Source organism: Suncus etruscus, chromosome 19 (assembly GCF_024139225.1).
Source record: "Suncus etruscus isolate mSunEtr1 chromosome 19, mSunEtr1.pri.cur, whole genome shotgun sequence".
NCBI classification, from domain to species: Eukaryota; Metazoa; Chordata; class Mammalia; order Eulipotyphla; family Soricidae; genus Suncus; species Suncus etruscus.
Window position 1 is genome coordinate 44,232,528 of NC_064866.1, and position 20,670 is coordinate 44,253,197.

At 50.1% G+C, this 20,670-nt stretch overlaps 1 protein-coding gene across 1 annotated transcript; it reads right to left on the minus strand.

The window, feature by feature from the left end:
- Window positions 1-500: 500 nt before the first annotated feature.
- LOC125997222 (zinc transporter ZIP4-like) lies at window positions 501-4,272 on the minus strand. Its single transcript, XM_049765648.1, has 12 exons — window positions 4,087-4,272; window positions 3,732-3,973; window positions 3,364-3,581; window positions 3,094-3,260; window positions 2,842-3,013; window positions 2,392-2,564; window positions 2,062-2,208; window positions 1,698-1,814; window positions 1,549-1,603; window positions 1,225-1,377; window positions 775-962; window positions 501-686 (listed from the first exon to the last, which is right to left on the minus strand). Exons 1-12 carry the CDS (start codon window positions 4,270-4,272, stop codon window positions 501-503), a joined length of 2,004 nt encoding a protein of 667 aa, XP_049621605.1.
- Window positions 4,273-20,670: the final 16,398 nt, after the last annotated feature.

Here is a 20,670-nt window from a genome sequence, read left to right on the forward strand (position 1 = left end):
AAAAAAAAAAAGGACAAAAACAGTCTGGCAGAGCTGCTGTGGGGCATCTGGAGCGGGGTGGTAGTGGCTTGTCCTGCTTCTGATCCTTGTTCTCTCTACAGAGTAATGCCCACCACGCTAGCCACCAGTCCCCACCTGCACTCTGATCTCCCATTGACCAGTGCACCCTGTGGCCGTGGGAGCCCCTCCACTAAGCCCATCCTGCACCTCAGAAACATCAGCTCCAAATCCCTCTGCAGGCCTCCTCCTCCTCCTCCCGGTGGGCACCTCTGGCTGTTTTGCTTTTCCTGCTCTAAATAATCATGTTTGAGACTGGGGGCCCAGATGTGGACACAGAGAGGCACTCCTTATACATTCTTTCCCGCTGCTCAAGGAAAGAAACTTCACGAGAGTGAGAGAATATCTTTATTGCAGGTAGGAAGAAGGCCAGCAGTAGAGTGAGACCAGTAGGCCCAGGAGATGGATGATGGATGATGGAGGCCGACAGAGGCCACCAAGGATCATGATGGACCCTGATAAAGGCCACCAGGAGACATAATAGAGCCAGGCCGAGGCCATAAGAGGGTGATGTTATCCTCATACAGGGACAGCAGGAGCATCAAGATCCAGCCGCTCAGCAGGCCCACGTTGTGAAGAAGGAAAAGGAGCCAGGGCCGACGGTCCCGCACTTTCAGCATGGCTGGGAGCTGTGGAGGCATCAAGACCGGTCAGCATCAGCTCAGCCCCTGCCCGCCCCTTGCATCCCAGGGGCAGCCCTGTCAGACTCCACCAGACCATGTCACAGAGAGCCACGTAGAGGAAGAGGCCCGTGACGACAGCTAGAATCCAGGCTTCGTTGTCCTCGGTGATCCCAATCCCCAGTGCCAGGTAGAGACCGGCGAAGGACGTGGTCGCAGAAGCAAAGTTCAGAAGCAGTGCACGGCGCACCGAGACCCCAGCATGGAGGAAGGCAGCAAAGTCCCCTGGAAGAGGGTGTCCAAAGGCAGAGGCCCCCCAACCTCACCCCTCCGGCCCAAGCCACCCAGACTCCTTCCGCATGACCAACCCACAGACACCAGTGCCACGCACAAAGGCCCAGTTCTCTCAGGTCCGGAAGGCCCTAGCTGATAGCCCCCCACAGCAGCTGCACCCCATCAAATCGCCTGTCCCTGCAAGCACTGTCCCGTGTCATGTCCCATCACCATCACCGGGCTGCAGACCCCAGCTGTTGGCCCAGCCTCTCACCCAGCTCCTGTGGCACCTCGTGGCAGAACACTGCCAGGGAAGTGGCTACGCCAGTCTTCCAGGAAGAGGCAAAGGCGATGCCTATGGCCAGACCATCGGCGAAGTTGTTCACAGCATCGCCCACCACGATCGTGTAAGGCAGCGACCTCAGCTCTGCAGACCAGGGTATTGGGCGGATTTTGCGGGGTTTTACACTCAATGCTGCTGGCTAGCCACGCTCTACCCCACCACCCCTCCATACCCAGCATGGCCCTGTACTGGTGCCCTGCTCCCCCAACAATCCTCTGGCCCCCACACTTTATCCAGGCCTCCCTCCAGAGGCACCTCGGCTCCTTCTCTCGGCTTTCTGAGTCTGCAGCTCCGGGCTCTCTTCTGACGCCTGGAAGGGGTTGACCACAATGAGGCACTGGGCAGGGAAGAGAGTAGGGGCTGGGTCCCCAGCGCAGAGAAGCCATCAGAGTTGGTTGGCTCACCAGGTCTGTTCTCAAGCTCTCGTGGGGCTGTTCGGGCAGCCGGAGCTCACTGGGCTCCAGCTTCAGGGACACACTGTGGCTCTGTCCTTCGTGGCTACGGGGTCCATCCTTTGGGTCCTGTGGGGGAGGTGACTAAAGGCCCACTTCTCTTTTTGGGAGGGGGTCACATTGGGCAGCGCTCAGGGATTACCTCTGACTCTGCACACAGAAAGGGCAGGTTCAAGGGTCCATATGGGATTCGAACCACCATCCTTTCGAATCAGCTGCGTGCAAGGCAAAAGTTCTACTGCTGTGCTATCTCTCAGGCCCCAAGGCCCACTTCTTCTCCTCTTTCCATCCACCACATCCAGCCCGTGGGCCTCACCTTGGGGTCCACAGACATCAAAAGATTGAAGAAGTTCTCAAAGAGGAAGAAGGTATAGAAGCCGCCAAGCATGGCCAGGAGGCGCCAGGTGGGCTGGGGGCCATGGTGATGATCCTCAGCCTTGTCGTGAGCGTGCAGCCCCAGCACCTGGTGGGAAGGAGTACAGACTGGGGACCTGGAAGCTCCTGCCCTTTCCCTGGGGCCAGGAGCTAGGGCTGGGGCAGGGATGGGCCAAGGAGGGTGTAGAGGCAGGCTGGGCCTGGGAGAGGGAAATCTATCCGGGAGGCTCCAGAGACAGGCTGGGCCCTGGGAGAAGAGGCTCTGGCCAACCTTCGGGACCAGATGCAGGACGGCGTCTCCAGTGAGGGTGCCCACAGCCATGCCCAGAAAGGCCTGCAGGACGTAATGGGTGACTACACTGCAGCGTGCGCAGCACAGGAGCAGAGATCCCAGTCCAGCAAGGAGGCAGATGAGCAGCGTGGCCAGGGAGCCGTACAGATACTCTGGGAAGCAAAGCACCATGGCATGAGAAAGACCGTCAGAACTTAGCCTATCTCTGCCTCCCAACCCCGTAGCCTCCAAGCTCCTCTCTCCCCACATACCTCGTGTCTCCCCATGACACCCTGGCTTTACTCTGATGCCACTTTCTACCACCAGTGTCTGCCCAGCGCTGCCTCCTTGCCACCTGCCCTGCTTCCAGCATCTGGCCACAGGCAGGCAGGAACAGCGGAGGCAACCCCCAGGCAGGCAGGCAAAGCGGAGGCAACCCCGGACACTCACGCTCTGCCTGGCTGAGCTGGTTCTGGACTGGAGCCTTGGCCTGGGAGCTGCAGGCCCCACTCAGCTGCTGCTGGAGTAGGGCAGGGCTCAGCTGGGCCCAGGCCTCAGGGGTTATTCCTGTGTCTACCGAGAGGCTGTAGACGTCCATCACCTCTCTTGCACTCAAGCACACCTGCAGGAGGAAGGATGGGCTCAGGGCACATGCTGCCAACAGGACTTGGCCTTTCTAGCCCAAGGGACCCGGCTTCTTACTGTGTCCCAGATGCTGCTGGCGTTGCTGTTGGTGGCGGCACGGAGCATGGTGGTGGCCAGAGTCTGGGTGCTTTGTCCTGAGTCCTCGTGCGGGTCATGGTCATGGGCATGATGGTGCGACTCAGCCACTCGAGCCAGCCCTAGGCGCTGCATCAGGACTGTCAGCTCTGTGGGGCACAGCACTGCTCAGTGTGGGGGCTCTACATTCCCAGTCCCTGGGGTACAGTGGGTGGCACTTGCCCGCCCTGCCCTGCCTGGCCCGGGCCTCACCAGCCAGGGTAAGACTGGGAGCATCACCACTGTGCTGCCGGAAGACAAAGTCAATGAAGTACTGGGGCGCTGGCAGGCTGGACACACAGGACCCGTTCCCGATATGGTCCACTAAGGCAGCCAGCACGGGCCCGGGACTGCAGGGGACCCCCAGCTCCTTCACTTCCTGCAGCAGCTGAGGCAGCTCCACGCAGCCCTGGAAAGGGACAGGCCTCAGCCTCACACTTGTGCTACCTGAACCCCAGGTCCGCTCAGCTCACGACACCCCCATTTCCCCACTCTGTGCCCCAGCAATTATCCGCTGATCCCTTCTCTGCACCCTGCCGGCCTGCTGGGGTGTCCCCACCTGGGGCTGGGGTGGGTGGGGCCCCCGGGCTCCAACTCTCTGCAGCAGCCGGGTCAGGCCTGGGATCAGTGCCCCGGGACCCTGGAGCTGGGCCAGGAGGTGGTCGGCATGGGTGGCCCAGTGTCCGGCCAGGATGTCAGCACAGGTGCTCTCGGGATCAGCCAGGTAGAGGGTGATGGCCGCACTGAGGCGGGCCACGTGCTCAGGATTCAGAGGCCCCCGTGGGGGTTCTCCCAGGGCCAGGGCCTGCTCCACGGTCAGGCACTGTGAAGAGAGAAAGGCTGGGCAGGGGACACCCACCAAGCCCACCCTTCTCCGGCCCGGGAAAGGTGAGTGTCTCACCTGGGATGAGGAGCAGGGCAGGGTGGAGCACTTACCTTTCCACACAGCCCGCTCTCGCAGTGCACACGGGCCACCAGTGTATTTAACAGGCCTCCCAAGGAAGCGTGGTCCAGAGTGCCCTGGAAGGACAGCGCCCCGAGCAGCTGGCCTGGCTGGACCGCTGTGGCTGCCAGCAACTGGGTGAGCAGCAGTGTCCATGGGAGCAGGGCCCGGCAGGTCATGCTAAGGTTCTGCGCCTGTTTCTGTGGCCCAGAAGCTGCATGAGCTGAGTGGCTCTCCAGTGCTAGACTGGGGCTGGGATCGATCAACTTGTTTTGGGTATTTCCTATGGAGATCTGTGATTGGCTCTACCTTGGCCATTCAAGAACAAAAGCTGTCTGGTAGCCTGTGGGGCAAGGCTGGGACCCTGCCCTGGCCAGGGGATTGGAGCCAGACTCTGTCAAGGCCAAAGCCCTAGGCCTCTACCTCCACCCCTTAAGCCTGGGAATGGCCCCTTCTAACTCTCTCTGGAGGACGGACACCTCTGAATGTCTCTGAGCAATCCAGACATTCCAGTAGTCTCAGCCCTGTGGGATCCCCACCGCAGGAGCTGCCCTAACCCTAGGGCTTAGGCTCTGGGCTGCAACCAGGGTAGAAGGCCCACTGGTTCGATTCTGAATGGTAGTCCCCCTCAAACTCTCCAGGAGGGAGCAGAACCCTGGAGTGAAGTAGGGTCTGGCTTCTACAGGGCTTTTGACCCCCTGGGCTTTATCTCTGTCTAGTTGGCCATCGGGGGAAGGGGCAGACACCCCGCCCAGTGTCTCAAGGCTTGACTCAAGGCCAGCCCACCTGATCTTGAGTCCTGAGGAAGGGCTGGGACAGGGAAGGAGAGGGGCCCCAGGCTGGAAACAATAGTCCAGCATTTCCCTGCACACAACCAACTCAGGCTGGATCCCTTGGGCTCTATCATCTGATAGATGATAGATGTCTACTGCCAGGAATAATTAATTCCTGAACAAAGAGTCCGGAGTCATTCATGACCATGTCTGGGTATGGCCCCTAAGAAAACACAAAGGGGGCCCGGAGAGATAGCACAGTGGCATTTGCCTTGTGAGCAGCCGATCCAGGACCAAAGGTGGTTGGTTCGAATCCCGGTGTCCCATATGGTCCCCCGTGCCTGCCAGGAGCTATTTCTGAGCAGACAGCCAGGAGTAACCCCTGAGCACCGCCGGGTGTGACCCAAAAACCAAAAAAAAAAAAAAAAAAAAAAAAAAAAACAAAGGAGAGCCAGGCTGGGGAACTAGCCTGCCACTCCTAGGGTAGGCATGCCCACACCTCAGGCTCAGAGCCCTGCCTCTCTTAGAAAAGAGGAGGGGTGCCCAGGAGGGCCTTGTCTGCTGACCCCACACTCCTGCAGTCACTTGAAGATCCAGGGCCACATTGAGAAAGGTTCAACAAGTTGGAAGGTCTGGACTGTCCTTGAGGTGAAAAAGTGAATGCAGGCCCCTCAGCTGGCCCCCAGACCTGGACAGGCCACCAGAGGACCTTGTCCTGACCCAGGACACTAGGGTCCCGCTGGGGCTGCCAACTGTTGCAGGGTCACCCACGTACCACCCGAGTGTTGTACATCTTCCTTTAGCAGATAAGAAGTGATTTTTGTGAGCTTTACAATAGCCAGAAGTTCAGTTACAATTGTGCAGTTATTTCTGCTGTTGGTAACTGGAAAGCCCTGTCTTGGGACTCAATCAATAAGCAGTTATTTCTGGAGTTGACAAAAAAAATCCATATAACCAGTATTTATTTATTTATTTATTTATTTATTTATTTATTTATTTATTTATTTTTGTTTTTTGGGCCACACCTGGCGGTGCTTAGGGGTTACTCCTGGCTGTCTGCTCAGAAATAGCTCCTGGCAGGCACAGGGGACCATATGGGACACCGGGATTTGAACCAACCACCTTAAGTCCTGGATCGGCTGCTTGCAAGGCAAACGCTGCTGTGCTATCTCTCTGGGCCCCATGTAACCAGTATTAACTGAAAAAATAATTTACATGTTATAGCTTTAGTTACAGTTCTTGTTTGTTTTGGAGCCATACCTGGTGGTGTTCAGGGATTACTCTTTTGTTTGTTTGTTTGTTTGTTTGTTTGTTTTTGAGTCACATCCGGCAGCGCTCAGGGGTTATTCCTAGGTCTAGGCTCAGAAATCGCTCCTGGCAGGCTCAGGGGACCATATGGGATGCCGGGATTTGAACCACTGACCTTCTGTATGCAAGACAAGTGACTTACCTCCATGCTATCTCTCCAGCCCAGGGATTACTCTTTTTTTTGCGTGGGAGGGGTTCACACCGGGAGGTGCTCAGGAGTTACTCCTGGCTCCATGCTCAGAAATCGCTCCTGGCGAGGCTGGAGAGATAGTGTGGAGGTAAGGCGTTTTCCTTTCATGCAAAAGATCATTGGTTCGAGTCCTGGCATCCCGTATGGCGCCCTGAGCCTGGAGCCAGGAGGAACCCCTGAGCACTGCCGGGTGTGACCCAAACCCCCCCCCAAAAAAGAAAAGAAATCGCTCCTGGCAGGCTAGGACATATAGTATGTCGGGATTTCAACCAATGACCTTCTGCATGAAAAGCAAATGCATTACCTTTATGCTATCTCTGGCCCCCAGGGATTACTCTTGACTGCAATAAGTAATCTGGTGATGTTCAGGGGACCATAAAGGATGCCGAGGATCAAACCCTCACCCACCATGTGCAAGGCAAATGCCTTCCCCACTGTATTCTTTCTCTTTCCCCCACAATTCTTAGGAAGTTATCTGTCACTGGTCACAACCACAGGACATTGCTGGAGTATGCTTCAAAAATGAAAAAAACTGGAGCCGAGTGGTGGCGCAAGCGACGCGCTGACCTAGGTCGGATCTTGGTTGGATCCCCCGGCGTCTCATATGGTTCCCCAAGCCAGGAGTGATTTTTGAGCACATAGCCAGGAGTAAACCCCTGAGCATCACCACACATGCGTGGCCCAAAAACCAAAAAAAGAAAATGAAAAGAAAAATGCTGGTCTGTGGGCAAGATGGTTGCTCTTATGCTAAGGTATACCATTAGGGGGCCTGGATTGTACTCAGAAGGCTTGCTCTGGTCCGCTGGGCTTTGGGTGAGGGGAACAAGGGAAGTTGGGGTGCTGAGAATCAAACCTGGCTTCATGCAAGGTAAGTATCTAAACCTCTGTGCTAGCTTTCTGGCTCCCCAATTTACAGTTCTCATTTCTCTTCCTTTTTGGGGGGATAGGGTAGGATCAGGTTTTTCTGAGTGCTAGCTGGCACCTTCTCTATGTACTGGCCCTCTCTGCAATTACTTTGTGCTGGTTTCATTATTGAGGGGCTTTAGCTGGGCTCGAGTTCTGCCTGGCCCTGCCCTGTGGAGTCTCATGTACCCTCCCTTCCCCCATAGTTCTCCAAATCTGTCTGAGGAGACCTGAGGTGTAGGGTACTTATTTGCCTTTTGGCGCTGCTGGGCGCTCTGAGGGAAATGGCTGAAAGAGGATAAGATGCAGGGCAAGCCTAGAATGGCTGTATGCTTGAAAGGTTATGAGTAGGCCACACACATGTGGTGGCTAGGGCCTGAATAAAGATAATGCTTCCTGAGGTCTGCCTGCTTGTGAGTCTGATTCCGCTGTTCGCCTAACCTGGGACCCGCCGGCTGCATGGGGGTTGCTGAGCCACGTGGCCTGAATGGCATCCACCACCATCCAGCCCCATCGTTAATTAATTAATACAACACTGAGGCACATGGTCAAGGGCCCAGCTGTCAGCCTCAAGAGCATGGACCCTGCAGGCAGAGGTCATCGATCACCCAAGCCTCTGTATACTGAATTTGTGGACAGGCAAAGCCCCCAAAGCTGCTTCTATATTTTACTGGAGGAACCTGAATTCAAAGATAGCGATAGCACAGCATGTGGGGAGAGAGGCTGGGAAATAAGGGGATTTCTGCAAGCTGGTTTTGAATATAAAAGGAAGTCTCTGTTTAGAGACTTGAGTCCCTGCTGTTATGGGTGCAGATGAGCCAAGAAGAAAATCATCCAGGTCAAACAATCTGTCTAGGCTAATAGTGCCATAAGCATTGCAACCACTATTCTATCTTTACAGACTTTCTGATTTAATGATACCATGGGCATTGTAATCTCTGTCTTTGCATACTAACCAAATCAATAATGCCATGTACCTTGTGACTGTTTGTGGGAACCCCTCCCCCAACTTATGTATTCCACTTGAATGATCAGAACTTCCCACACCTGGAATGGGCAAGTAAAGGAGGCTGACTTGGGAGGAGAGAGGGATTAAGAAGGTCCATCCGGGCCTGGAGAGATAGCACAGCGGCGTTTGCCTTGCAAGCAGCTGATCCAGGACCAAAGGTGGTTGGTTCGAATCCCGGTGTCCCATAGGGTCCCCCGTGCCTGCCAGGAGCTATTTCTGAGCAGACAGCCAGGAGTAACCCCTGAGCACAGCCGGATGTGGCCCAAAAACCAAAAAAAAAAAAAGAAGGTCCATCCTAGGTCAACCACATGCAAGGCAACCCCTACTGCTTGAGTCACCATCGTGTTTCTGTAATGCCTACACTGTATTCCCCACATTCTGTTTCCTGTCTAAAGTCTGCCCTTAAAAGCCTTGTCCCTACCTTCAATAAACCAACTCTATTGGGGTCGGGAAGGTGGCGCTAGAAGTAAGGTGTCTGCCTTGCAAGCGCTAGTGTAGGACACAGACCTCGGTTCGATCCCCCAGCGTCTCATATGGTCCCCCCCAAGCCAGGGGCGATTTCTGAGCGCATAGCCAGGAGTAAGCCCTGAGCCTCAAATGGGTGTGACCCAAAAACCAACCAACAACAACAAAAAAAAACAACTCTATTGCTCTGATAATACTGTGAGTGCCTGTGGTTCGAAGTCTTCCCTGCTTTTCCCAGGTCTAGCCTCGGAGGCTATGATCTGGAAGAGACCCTTATCCACCCTTACATTCGGCTCGTCGGGGGGCCTGGTGCCAGAACCCTACATCCAGAACTCTACATCTGATGCCAACATGGCTTTCTCAGGACCCTCAGGTAATCGTCGTTGTTTTTTCAGGGGAGAGATAGAATTCTGCAACCATACAGTTCAGTGTATATATTTGACTATATACATAGTCAAATTTATGGCTGTTGCATTTTCTTTCTCTTTTTTTGTTGCCTATTTGCTTTATTTTCCTGCCTCTCCTTTTCTGACTCTGTTCATCAGTTTCTCCTCTGCTGTGCCTCTAATCCTAAAACCTCTTGCCTCTCATTCTGTGACATTCCTCTTCATTGAAGCAGTCTGAATATCCCCTCGGGCACAGTCCTCCAAATAAGTCTCTAGGCTGTAAAATCACCTGTGACAGGATAAAGGGGTCATGAACAGGTCTCCCCAGATAAAGACCTGTCCCTGCAGAAGGAAATTCGTGCACCTACTAGGCACATATTGGTTTAAGCAAAATACTATCCCAAAAATATTTGGCAGACTGCTTCTTCTTTCTTTCTTTCTTTTTTTTTTTTAGTTTTATGGCCACACCCATTTGATGCTCAGGGGTTACTCCTGGCTAAGCACTCAGAAATTGCTCCTAGCTTGGGGGACCATATGGGATGCTGGGGGATCGAACCATGGTCCTTCCTTGGCTAGCGCTAACAAGGCAGACACCTTACCTCTAGCACCACCTCACCAGCTCTGGCAGGCTGCTTTTACTTTTGTCCTTGTGCTTCTGCAGCCACTGGCACCCTTATCTCTCCCTTCTGGCTCTGGGAAACTTTCCTCCAAAGGCGATAAAACTTACTTTAGAGAGGTAAGGTCAGATAAGGATAGTAAGGACCAGAGGTCAAGACATTTTTGAGAGTGGGAATAGCCCCATTTCTGTAATTTCAGTCAAGAGTGGCCCTCTAGGGGCCGGGCGGTGGCGCTAAAGGTAAGGTGTCTGCCTTGCCAGCACTAGCCTAGGACGGACTGCGGTTCGATCCCCCGGTGTCCCATATGGTCCCCCAAGCCAGGAGAGACTTCTGAGCGCATAGCCAGGAGTAACCCCTGAGCGTCAAATGGGTGTGGCCCAAAAACCAAAAAAAAAAAAAAAAAAGAGTGGCCCTCTAGTAGTATCTCCAGTGGACACAGCCCCTGACCCCCAGGGAATCTGTCAACATAGGAGGCAAATTGTTTTCGTTGCTATTGGCAAATTGCTATTCTTTGCTTTATAATGGCAGATAAAACCACTATTAAAATTGACAAAACTCCAAGTGAATGGAACCTGTCTGCAGGACCGAAAGTGCAAGGTGTGAGAAACTTTCCACTAGAAACCTTTGAAACTAAGGATTTTATTAAATAGGGTAATTCGGGGCCGGAGAGATAGCATGGAGGTAAAGTGGTTTGCCTTTTTTTGGGGGTGGGGCACACCCAGTAACACTCAGGGGTTACTCCTGGCTATGCGCTCAGAAGTCACTCCTGAGGGCCCGGAGAGATAGCACAGTGGTGTTTGCCTTGCAAGCAGCCAATCCAGGACCAAAGGTGGTTGGTTCGAATCCCGAATCCTGGTGTCCCAAATGGTCCCCCGTGCCTGCCAGGAGCTATTTCTGAGCAGACAGCCAGGAGTAACCCCTGAGCACCGCTGGGTGTGACCCAAAAACAAAAACAAAAACAAAAAAAAAAGAAGTCACTCCTGGCTTGGGGGACCTTATGGAACTCCGGGGGATAGAACCGCAGTCTGTCCTAGGCTAGTGCTGGCAAGGCAGACAGACACCTTATCTCTCTAGCACCACAGCGCCAGCCCCAGGCATTTGCCTTTCATGCAGAAGGTAGGTGGTTCGAATCCCGGCATCGCATATAGTGTCCCCCCCCCCCAGCCGCCAGGAGCGATTTCTGAGCATAGAGCCAGGAGTAATCCCTGAGCACTGTCGGGTGTGACCCAAAAACCAAAAAAAATTAAAAAAATTTAAAAAATTTAAAAAAATAGGGTAATTCAAATGGAGATTTTGTTTTTATTAGAAATAACTTGTTGGGCCCGGAGAGATAGCACAGCGGTGTTTGCCTTGCAAGCAGCCAATCCAGGACCAAAGGTGGTTTGTTCGAATCCTGGTGTCCCATATGGTCCCCCGTGCCTGCCAGAAGCTATTTCTGAGCAGACTGCCAGGAGTAACCCCTGAGCACCGCCGGGTGTGGCCCAAAAACCAAAAAAAAAAAAAAAAAAAGAAATAACTTGTTAGAGCTGGATATACTGAGATAGGCAAAAACATATGTTTCTAAACAAAATAAAGAATTGCCCCCCCAGTAGGGGGGGCACTGTTCCATGGGTCCCCAAAATTAAAATGGAAGGAGGACCCAGTCTCGGTGGCCTCTATCCTCAATTCAACTGGACATTTTAAACCATAATCAAGTAACATCTAACATTTGACCACATTAGACCATCAATCAGCCCATAAAAGATCTCTGGGAAGTGGTGTATGTTGTAAATTTTAAAAAGATTAATAAAAAATATGATAATTTAGAGGACCCTCCCTAAGGGGCATGCCATGAATTCCAGCCATTCCTAGTAACTTGCATTTAGTAGTTATTGACGTCAAGGATTGCTTTTTCTCTATTCCCCTAAGGAATGAGGATTGTGAAAAATTTGCTTTTATTCATTTTGTCAGTGTGTTCTATTTTTGTTTAAATTGTGTTTAAATTGTGTCGTGCTTTTTGCTGTTTATGATTGAGTATTGCCGCATTTTAGGCTAAAAATTGATTGAGGGCCGAAGTGATAGCATGGAGGTAGTGCGTTTGCCTTGCATGCAGGACAGTGGTTTGAATCCTGGCATCCCATGTGGTCCCCCGAGCCTGCCAGGAGCAATTTCTGAGCATAGAGCCAGGAGTAACCCTTGAGTGCTGCTGGGTGTGATGCAAAAAAAAAAAAAAAAAAAAAAAAGGTTGGAAAAAAAATTTTTTTTAAAACCAAGCAGCCTTAGAATTTGTTTATCTGACCAAAAAAATTGCCCTAGGCCGATTGTTGTCTCTATGCTAATTGGTAACCTGACTAGCTAGGGAAAGAAAAAATAATTTGGCTTTTTTGAATTTTTACTGAAAATAGGGGCTGGAGTGATGGCGCAAGCGGTAATTTTTTTTTTTTGGTTTTTGGGCCACACCCGGTAACGCTCAGGGGTTACTCCTGGCTATGCGCTCAGAAGTCGCTCCTGGCTTGGGGGACCATATGGGACGCCCGGGGATCGAACCGCGGTCCGTCTCCTAGGCTAGCGCAGGTAAGGCAGGCACCTTACCTCCAGCGCCACCGCCCGGCCTTCTTTTTTTTTTTTTTTTTTTTTTGGTTTTTGGGCCACACCCGGTGGTGCTCAGGGGTGACTCCTGGCTGTCTGCTCAGAAATAGCTCCTGGCAGGCACAGGGGACCATATGGGACACCAGGATTCGAACCAACCACCTGGATCGGCTGCTTGCAAGGCAAACGCCGCTGTGCTATCTCTCCGGGCCCGCAAGCAGTAATTTGCCTTGCCGTGCTAGCCTAGGACAGACCGAGGTTTGATCCCCTTGATATCCCATATGGCCCCCCAAGCCAGGAGCAATTTCTGAGTGCATAGTCAGGAGTAACCCCTGAGTTTCATTGGGTGTGGCCCAAAAACAAACAAAAAGTCTACTGAAAATAATTAAAAAAGAAGTTTCGGGGCTGGAGAGATAGCATGGAGGTAAGGCGTTTGCCCTTCATGCAGGAGGTCATGGGTTCGAATCCCGGCGCCCCATATGGTCCCCCCGTGCCTGCCAGGAGCAATTTCTGAACCTGGAGCCAGGAATAACCCCTGAGCACTGCCGGGTGTGACCCAAAAACCACACACACACACACACACACACACAAGAAGTTTCTTGGGGCCCAAGAGATAGCATGGAGGTAAGGCATTTGCCTTGCATGCAGAAGGACTGTGGTTTGAATCCCGGCATCCCATATGGTTCCCTGAGCCTGCCAGGAGCGATTTCTATGCGTAGAGCCAGGAATGACCCCTGAGTGCTGCTGGGTGACCAAAAAGCCAAAAAAAAAAAAAAAAGAAGTTTCTCTGACTTTAGAAATTTCTAAAATTTGGGTGGATAATAATTGGTTGCAAGATAATATTGGTAATTCTGTAAGCACCCTAAACAACAAGGTGAAAAGTGGTACAACAGAAAATCTCCCTCCACTCCATGTCCGTGATACAAAAACAGGTTTCACTGGCAGCCTGACTGTAAATCTAAATTTGATAAGGGTGAGGAAGCCTTTAAACAAAATCTGGGAATCCCACAGCTCGTCATCCCAAGAGGAAGTACTAAAAAGGCTTCAGCTAAGGAGTCTTCACCCTTATAGTGGGGTTTCCAGCCTACTGGATTGAAGGTGTCAGGAGTAGGGGGAGGTACCCCCTCTCTTGAAAACATTAAGATTCAAACAAAAAATCAGGGGCTAGGGCCTGGAGAGATAGCACAGCGGCGTTTGCCTTGCAAGCAGCCGATCTAGGACCAAAGGTGGTTGGTTCAAATCCCGGTGTCCCATATGGTCCCCCGTGCCTGCCAGGAGCTATTTCTGAGCAGACAGCCAGGAGTAACCCCTGAGCACCGCCGGGTGTGGCCCAAAAACCAAAAATAAATAAATAAATAAATAAAATAAATCAGGGGCTATAATACCCTGCATAGCCAGAGGCTTATCTTCTAATCTCTTAGGACCGAATATACTGGGGCAATTGAAGGAGGCTGATGTCTCCAGAACACCTACAGGTGGGGGCCAGGCTCACCCCCAATACTAGAGGCCACTGCCTCTCTGGTACCATTAATATCCTGGGAGAATCTGTCTGGGTGCTGCAGTGGCCACTCTCTCAAATAAAATTAGATGCTTTAAAATAGATAAAGAAAAACCACCACCCTGGCCCTTAGGAATTTTGGAGCAAGGTCATAGACAACAGATTATCAGTAAAAAAAAAAAAAAAAAAAAAAAAAAAAACTTTTGTCATTTTAAATTCAAACAGGGGGGCCGGAAAGGTAGCACAGCAGTTTGTCAAACACAGTTGTTTGTCTTGCAAGCAGCTGACTCAGGACCAAGGGTGGTTCGAATACTGGCATCCCATATGGTCTTCTGTGTCTGCCAGGAGTGATTTCTTTTTGTTTGTTTGTTTGTTTTGGGAAGGGGCCCACACTCCTGGCTTGTGGGGACCATATGGGGTGCTGAGGGATTGAACTGTGGTCCGTCCTAGGCAGACACAAGGTAGATGCCTTACCTCTAGTGCTACTGCTTCAGCCTACTGGAGCGATTTCTGAGCACAGAGCCAGGTGTAATCCGTCCGCGCCACCAGGTGTGCCTCCCCCCCCCATTTTTTTTCAAACAGGTTACAACAGTATTAAAATTTGAGTGTTTTATATTTCTATTAGAAAATTAATTTTAGGGGCTGGAGAGATAGAATGGAGGTAAGGCATTTGCCTTTCATGCAGGAAGTCATCAGTTCGAATCCGGCATCCCCTAAGGTCCCCTGTGCCTGCCAGGAGCAATTTCTGAGCCTGGAGCCAGGAATAACCCCTGAGCACTGCCGGGTGTGATCCAAAAACAAAAATAAAAACAAACAAAAAAGAAAATTAATTTTAATTATAAAGGTATCTAAAAGTAGAAAATTATGTGCAAAATATTGTGGTTAGCCTTTTTTTTTTTTTTAAATATATATTTATTTTATTTTATTTTTTTGGTTTTCGGGCCACACCTGTTTGATGCTCAGGGGTTAGTCCTGGCTAAGTGCTCAGAAATTGCCCCTGGCTTGGGGGGATCATATGGGACACTGGGGGATTGAACCTCGTGCGTGGTCCTTTCTTGGCTAGCACTTGCAAGGCAGACACATTACCTCTAGCGCCACCTAGCCAGCCCCATAAATATATTTTTTATTTAAGTAACATGATCATAGTTGGGTTACAGTCACAAACAGAACACTCCCCTTCACCAGTGTAACATTCCCCCTCCCCCTCCCCTCTCCTGTATTCGAGACAGGCATTCTACTAGTTATTTGTTTTTAAGTTCAGTATATTGTTTTTTTGTTTTTCTGTTTTCCTTAAAGGATAAGAATAAAAAAATATAGTAAAGGTGTGACAGTGCCGTTGTTTGCATAGGCCTAGAAAAATATGGGGAAAACGGAAAAAAATCCTTAGCCTCATTACAAAAAGGCCTCATCCCAAGTTTATTGGCATAAGACTGACTGGGTTCCAGGCATGTGGTTAGCCTTTTTTAAACTATTTGCATTTACCAAATTTAGAATTTAGCTATCAGTTAAAACACTGAAGCAGAGGGCCTGAGAGATAGCATAGAGGTAGAGCGTTTGCCTTGCATGCATAAGGTCAGTGGTTTGAATCCCGGCATCCCATATGATTCCCCGAGCCTGCCAAGAGCAATTTCTGAGCATAGAGCCAGGAATAACCCCTGAGCGCTGCTGGGTGTGACCTTAAAAACCAAAAAATAGGGGCCGGGCGGTGGCGCTAGAGGTAAGGTGCCTGTCTTGCCTGCACTAGCCTTGGACGGACCGTGGTTCGATCCCCCGGCGTCCCATATGGTCCCCCAAGCCAGGAGCAAACTTCTTGAGCGCATAGCCAGGAGTAACCCCTGAGCGTTACTGGGTGTGGCCCAAAAACCAAAAAAAAATAAAAAAATAAAAAATAAAATAAAATAAAATAAAAGTGAAACAGAAATTATAAGATATGTTCTTAAAAACTGCAAAATTATATGCCTGAAACAGAGAAAGAGAACTATTTTGGGTAATGTACTAAGTTATTGAAAGAAAAAAAGCAAAGTAACTAATAATGTGTGTGATGAGGTTATACCTTGATTCCTCTGGATTACAAATATTGAGAATCCTTTTATAAAAATTTATATTTTGTCGGAGAGATAGCACTAACACAGTGGTAGGGTGTTTGACTTGGCAAGCGCTGACCCAGGACCAAAGGTGGTTCGAATCCCAGCATCCCATGTGGTTCCCCGAGCCTGTCAGGAATGATTTCCGAGCGCAGAGCCAGGAGGAACCCAAGCGCTACCGGGTGTGACCCAAACAAACAAAAAATAATAATAAATAAAATAAAATACCTTGGACAGGCCCTGGGTACCATGACCCACGTGATTTATCTTATGGTTGCTCCACGTTAAGTGCAAAAAAATAATTTACAGGGGGCCGGGCGGTGGCGCTAGAGGTAAGGTGCCTGCCTTGCCTGCGCTAGCTTTGGACGGACCGCGGTTCGATCCCCCGGCATCCCATATGGTCCCCCAAGCCAGGAGCAATTTCTGAGCGCATAGCCAGGAGTAACTCCTGAGCGTCACCGGGTGTGGCCCAAAAAGCAAAAAAATAAAAAAAAATTAAAAAAAGTAATTTGCACGACTTACAATTTTTATATATGCCCGGGTCATGGCCTTTTTTCTACAATTAAATGTGGAACCGAATGGAATTATATTGTACCACATCGGGGTGTGAGTTTACAGGTTTAGGCAGCTGGATAAAGCATAACACCGAAAATTTTATAAAATTACCAAAATACCATCAGCTGTGTGCTCACCCGGGGTTACTCAATGTAAGCCTGTGCTTTTACAGTTTACAGAAACTGGAAAGAAAAATGGAGAAAAATTTAAAAGAAGAATGATGTAGGGATTAAGATTTTTTGAATCTGGCCATGATTCTGGATTACTTTTTAAAATCCAGTTAATATCACTTATCTTACCTTTAAAATAGGGCCTGAACTATGGCCTCCTGCTCTCCCTGTAACTTCTCTCAGCTTCTCAGCACCCAGTCCAACTGCTCTGACCTCCAGGTCACCAATATTTAGATCCCAATTTACCATGATCCCTAGTGGGCCACTGTCCATGCGCCATGTTTGCTTAGGTTTAAAACCTACTGCGCATGCCCTGTGGCAGCTCATGCATTTCAACTCTGCTACGCTAGACTATACCAGGCCTAATTCAACTAAGGCTTGCTCGCTTTGTTTTCATGCAGCCCCCCACCCTCTTATGAAGCTATTGCCCTTAATCAATCTTTTATATATATATAAAAATATATATAAAATATATTTATATATATATATATATATAAATGCAACTGAAAATTCAACTGGTAAGTTCCACATCTGTCACTCTGACATTTGACATTTGCGACTGACATTTGGACAGGTCCAGTTCAAGACTCCCTGCCGATATAGTGGGCAAAGGAGACAATACAATCGTTCCCCACTTTTTATTTTATTTTTTATCTTGTTGTTATTGTTGTTTTTGAGTCACACCTGGTGGCGCTCAGTGGTCACTCCTGGCTCTGTGCTCAGAAATCGCTTGTGGCTAGGCCTCGGGAGACCATATGGATGCGGGATTCAAACCTCCGTAGGTCCTGGGTCGGCTGCTTGCGAGGCAAATGCTCTACTGCTGTGCTATGTCCTCCGGCCCTGATCGTTCCCCTTTATTGCCTCAATTTTACCAATTGGACATCTCCTTATTTTGATTGTTGTAAAAATATAGGCCCTTACCTACTCAGGTCCTGAAACAGAGAAAGAATCAACTCTGAGATTTTACATTTTTACTACAAAAGTAAGCAGTCTTAAACAACTTGAGTTGAGATAAAGCTGGTATAGCTGGGGGTTCTGGATAGATGGCACAGTGGGTATGGCATGTGACTTCAAGTAGCCTACCAGAGTTCCATCCCAGACATCCTGTATGGTCCTGGTCCCTTAAACCACAGAGCCTGAGTGCTGTGGGGTGGCACCCTTCCCCCCAAATAAAAAAACCACACACACACACACACACACTGCACTTAAAAAAAATATATAGGCTTTACCTAGTGTCTATATCAATCAGCTTTTTTTTTTTTTTTTTTTTTTGCCTTTGGGTCACACCTGGCAGTGCTCAGAGGTTCCTCCTGGCTCTATATTCAGAAATCGCTCCTGGCAGGCTTGGGGGGATGCTGGAATTTGAACCATTGTCCTTCTGCATACAAGGCAAACGCCCTACCTCCATGCTATCTCTCCAGCCCAAACAGCTTTTTTTTTTTTTTTTTTTTAGGGCCACACACACCCGGTGACGCTCAGAGGTTACTCCTGGCTATTCAGCTCAGAAATCTGCTCCTGGCTTGGGGTACCATATGGGACGCCGGGGGATCAAACCATGGTCCCTCCTAGGTCAGCTGCATGCAAGGCAAAACTCCCTACCACTGCGCTATGGCTCCAGGCCCTCGATCAGCATTTTTTTTTGTGTGTGTGGTTTTTTGGGTCCACACCCGGAAGTGCTCAGGGTTACTCCTGGCTATGCGCTCAGAAATTGCTCCCTGGCAGGCCACAGGGGACCATATGGGATGCCGGGATTCGAACTGAGACCTGCCCAATGAAAGGCAAACGCCTTACCTCCATGTATCTCTCCGGCCCCTCGATCAGCATTTTTAAGCAATGACCCAGATGATGTGTCATCGTCCTGTTAATTCCCCAAGTTATCTGGCATTCTGTTCCAGATATGTACGCTATCCCAGCATAACTTGCCTTTAAGTAGGACCCAAGGTATGTGCCGCTATCACTGTGGCCTCCCTTTTAAAGCCTTGCAGGAGCAGCCACTGAAGCAGAAGCCCTTGGAACCAAGCATGTAGCCATTGCAGCAAGAGACGACAAATTGATGAATATTTGACTAAAATTGGCAAACTCCATCACATACCTGCGGACTTCCTTACTGAGGTGGTGTTGCAAAATCGAGGCCTGGACAGACTTTTCCTGAAAGAGGGTGGACTTTGTGCTGCCCTACATGAAGATTGCTGCATCTATACTGAACGTACTGGACTGGCCGCAGACTCTATTAATAAAATGCAGGTGGGAATTGAACAAAGGAAAAAGTGAAAGACGGGATCGTCTTGGTATCGAAATTGGTTTAATTGGTTCTCTTTGTTTACTACCCTTTATTTGCATTGGCAGAAAATTATTATTTTTTTTTGATTATCATTACTTTTGGACCTTGTATTTAAATCATCCGGTGGTGGGGTCGGGCGGTGGCGCTGGAGGTAAGGTGCCTGCCTTACCTAGCTAGCCTAGGACGAACAGCGGTTCGATTCCCCGGCGTCCCATATGGTACCCCCAGAAGCCAGGAGCAACTTCTGAGCGCATAGCCAGGAGTAACCCCTGAGCGTCACAGGGTGTGGCCCAAAAACCAAAAAAAAATAAAAATAAAAAAAAATAAATCATCCAGTGGTCATGATTAAGAGCCATTTTCACACGGCTGCAATGCTTGCTAATGTAGAAACTGGAAACAGAGAGGCTGCAGCATAAGTTATGATAGCAGAAACCCATGGCCTATAGGCTGGTTTGGTAGTCAATGATGGGACATCCTGGGACATCCTTTAGGTGTCACCAGGACAACCTAAGCCAGGCACAAACCCCATAGGCCCCCAGCGCCTCCTGCATAACTCACTCGGTTTTTTTTTTGTTTTTTGTTTTTTTTTTTGCTTTTTGGGCCACATCTGGTGACACTCAGGGGTTACTCCTGGCTATCCGCTCAGAAGTCGCTCCTGACTTGGGGGACCATATGGGATGCCGGGGGATCGAACCGCGGTCCCTCCTAGGCTAGCGCTGGCAAGGCAGACACCTTACCTCTAGCACCACCATGCCGGTCCCACTCACTCGGTTCTTATAAGTAAAAAGATAAGAGTTGTGGGGAGAGAGACTGGGAAATAAGGGGATTTCTGCAAGCTGGTCTTGAATAAAAAGGAGTCTCTGTTTAGAGACTTGTGTCCCTGCTGATGAGCGCAGAAGAAAGTGATCCAGGTCAAACAACCTAAGCTGATAGTGCCACAAGCATTGCAACCGCTTTTTTTGTTTTGTTTTGTTTTTTGTTTTTGGGTCACACCCGGCAGTGCTCAGGGGTTCCTCCTGGCTCTACGCTCAGAAATCGCTCCTGGCAGGCTCGGGGAACCACATGGGATGTCGGGATACGAACCACAGTCCTTCTGCATGCAAGGCAAATGCCCTATCGCCATGCTATCTCTCTGGCCCCCAAAATCTATTGTTCTGATGATACTTCCCTGTCAGTGGTCTGTGGCTCGAAGTCTTCCCTTCTTTTCCTGGGTCTAGTGTCTGAGGCTATGGACTAGAAGAGACCCTTAGCCACCCTTGCATCAGTCTCGTCGGGGGCCTGGCGCCAGAACCCTACAACAGTGCTAGGGTGTTTGCCTTGCATGTGGCCAACAAAGGATGGTCCCCGGTTCAAATCCCAGTATCCCATATGGTCCCGAGCTTGCCAGGAGCGATTTCTGAGCACAGAGCCAGGAGTGACCCAAGTGCTGATGGGTGTAACCAAAAAAAAAAAAAAAATATATATATATATATATATATATATATATGTTATACAATTTTTCTTGTTCCCACGGTCCTCTCCCCACCCCATGCTGACAGCACTGCATAGCATCAAGTGGCCCCTATTCTCCTTCTTGGCTCATAATCCTAGCCACCACCTCAAACCCTGTCAGTGAGGATCTCTCTACTCTAACCATGCAGGGGCCTGAGCAGAATTCTCAGAACTGAGAATAAGCATAAGCTTTCATTCAGCCAGGTGGGGGTGCCCTTGGCAGGACTGCCTGCTGTCGGGTCAGCTTACACCTTCACTCCTGGCAACCACAGCCCCTCC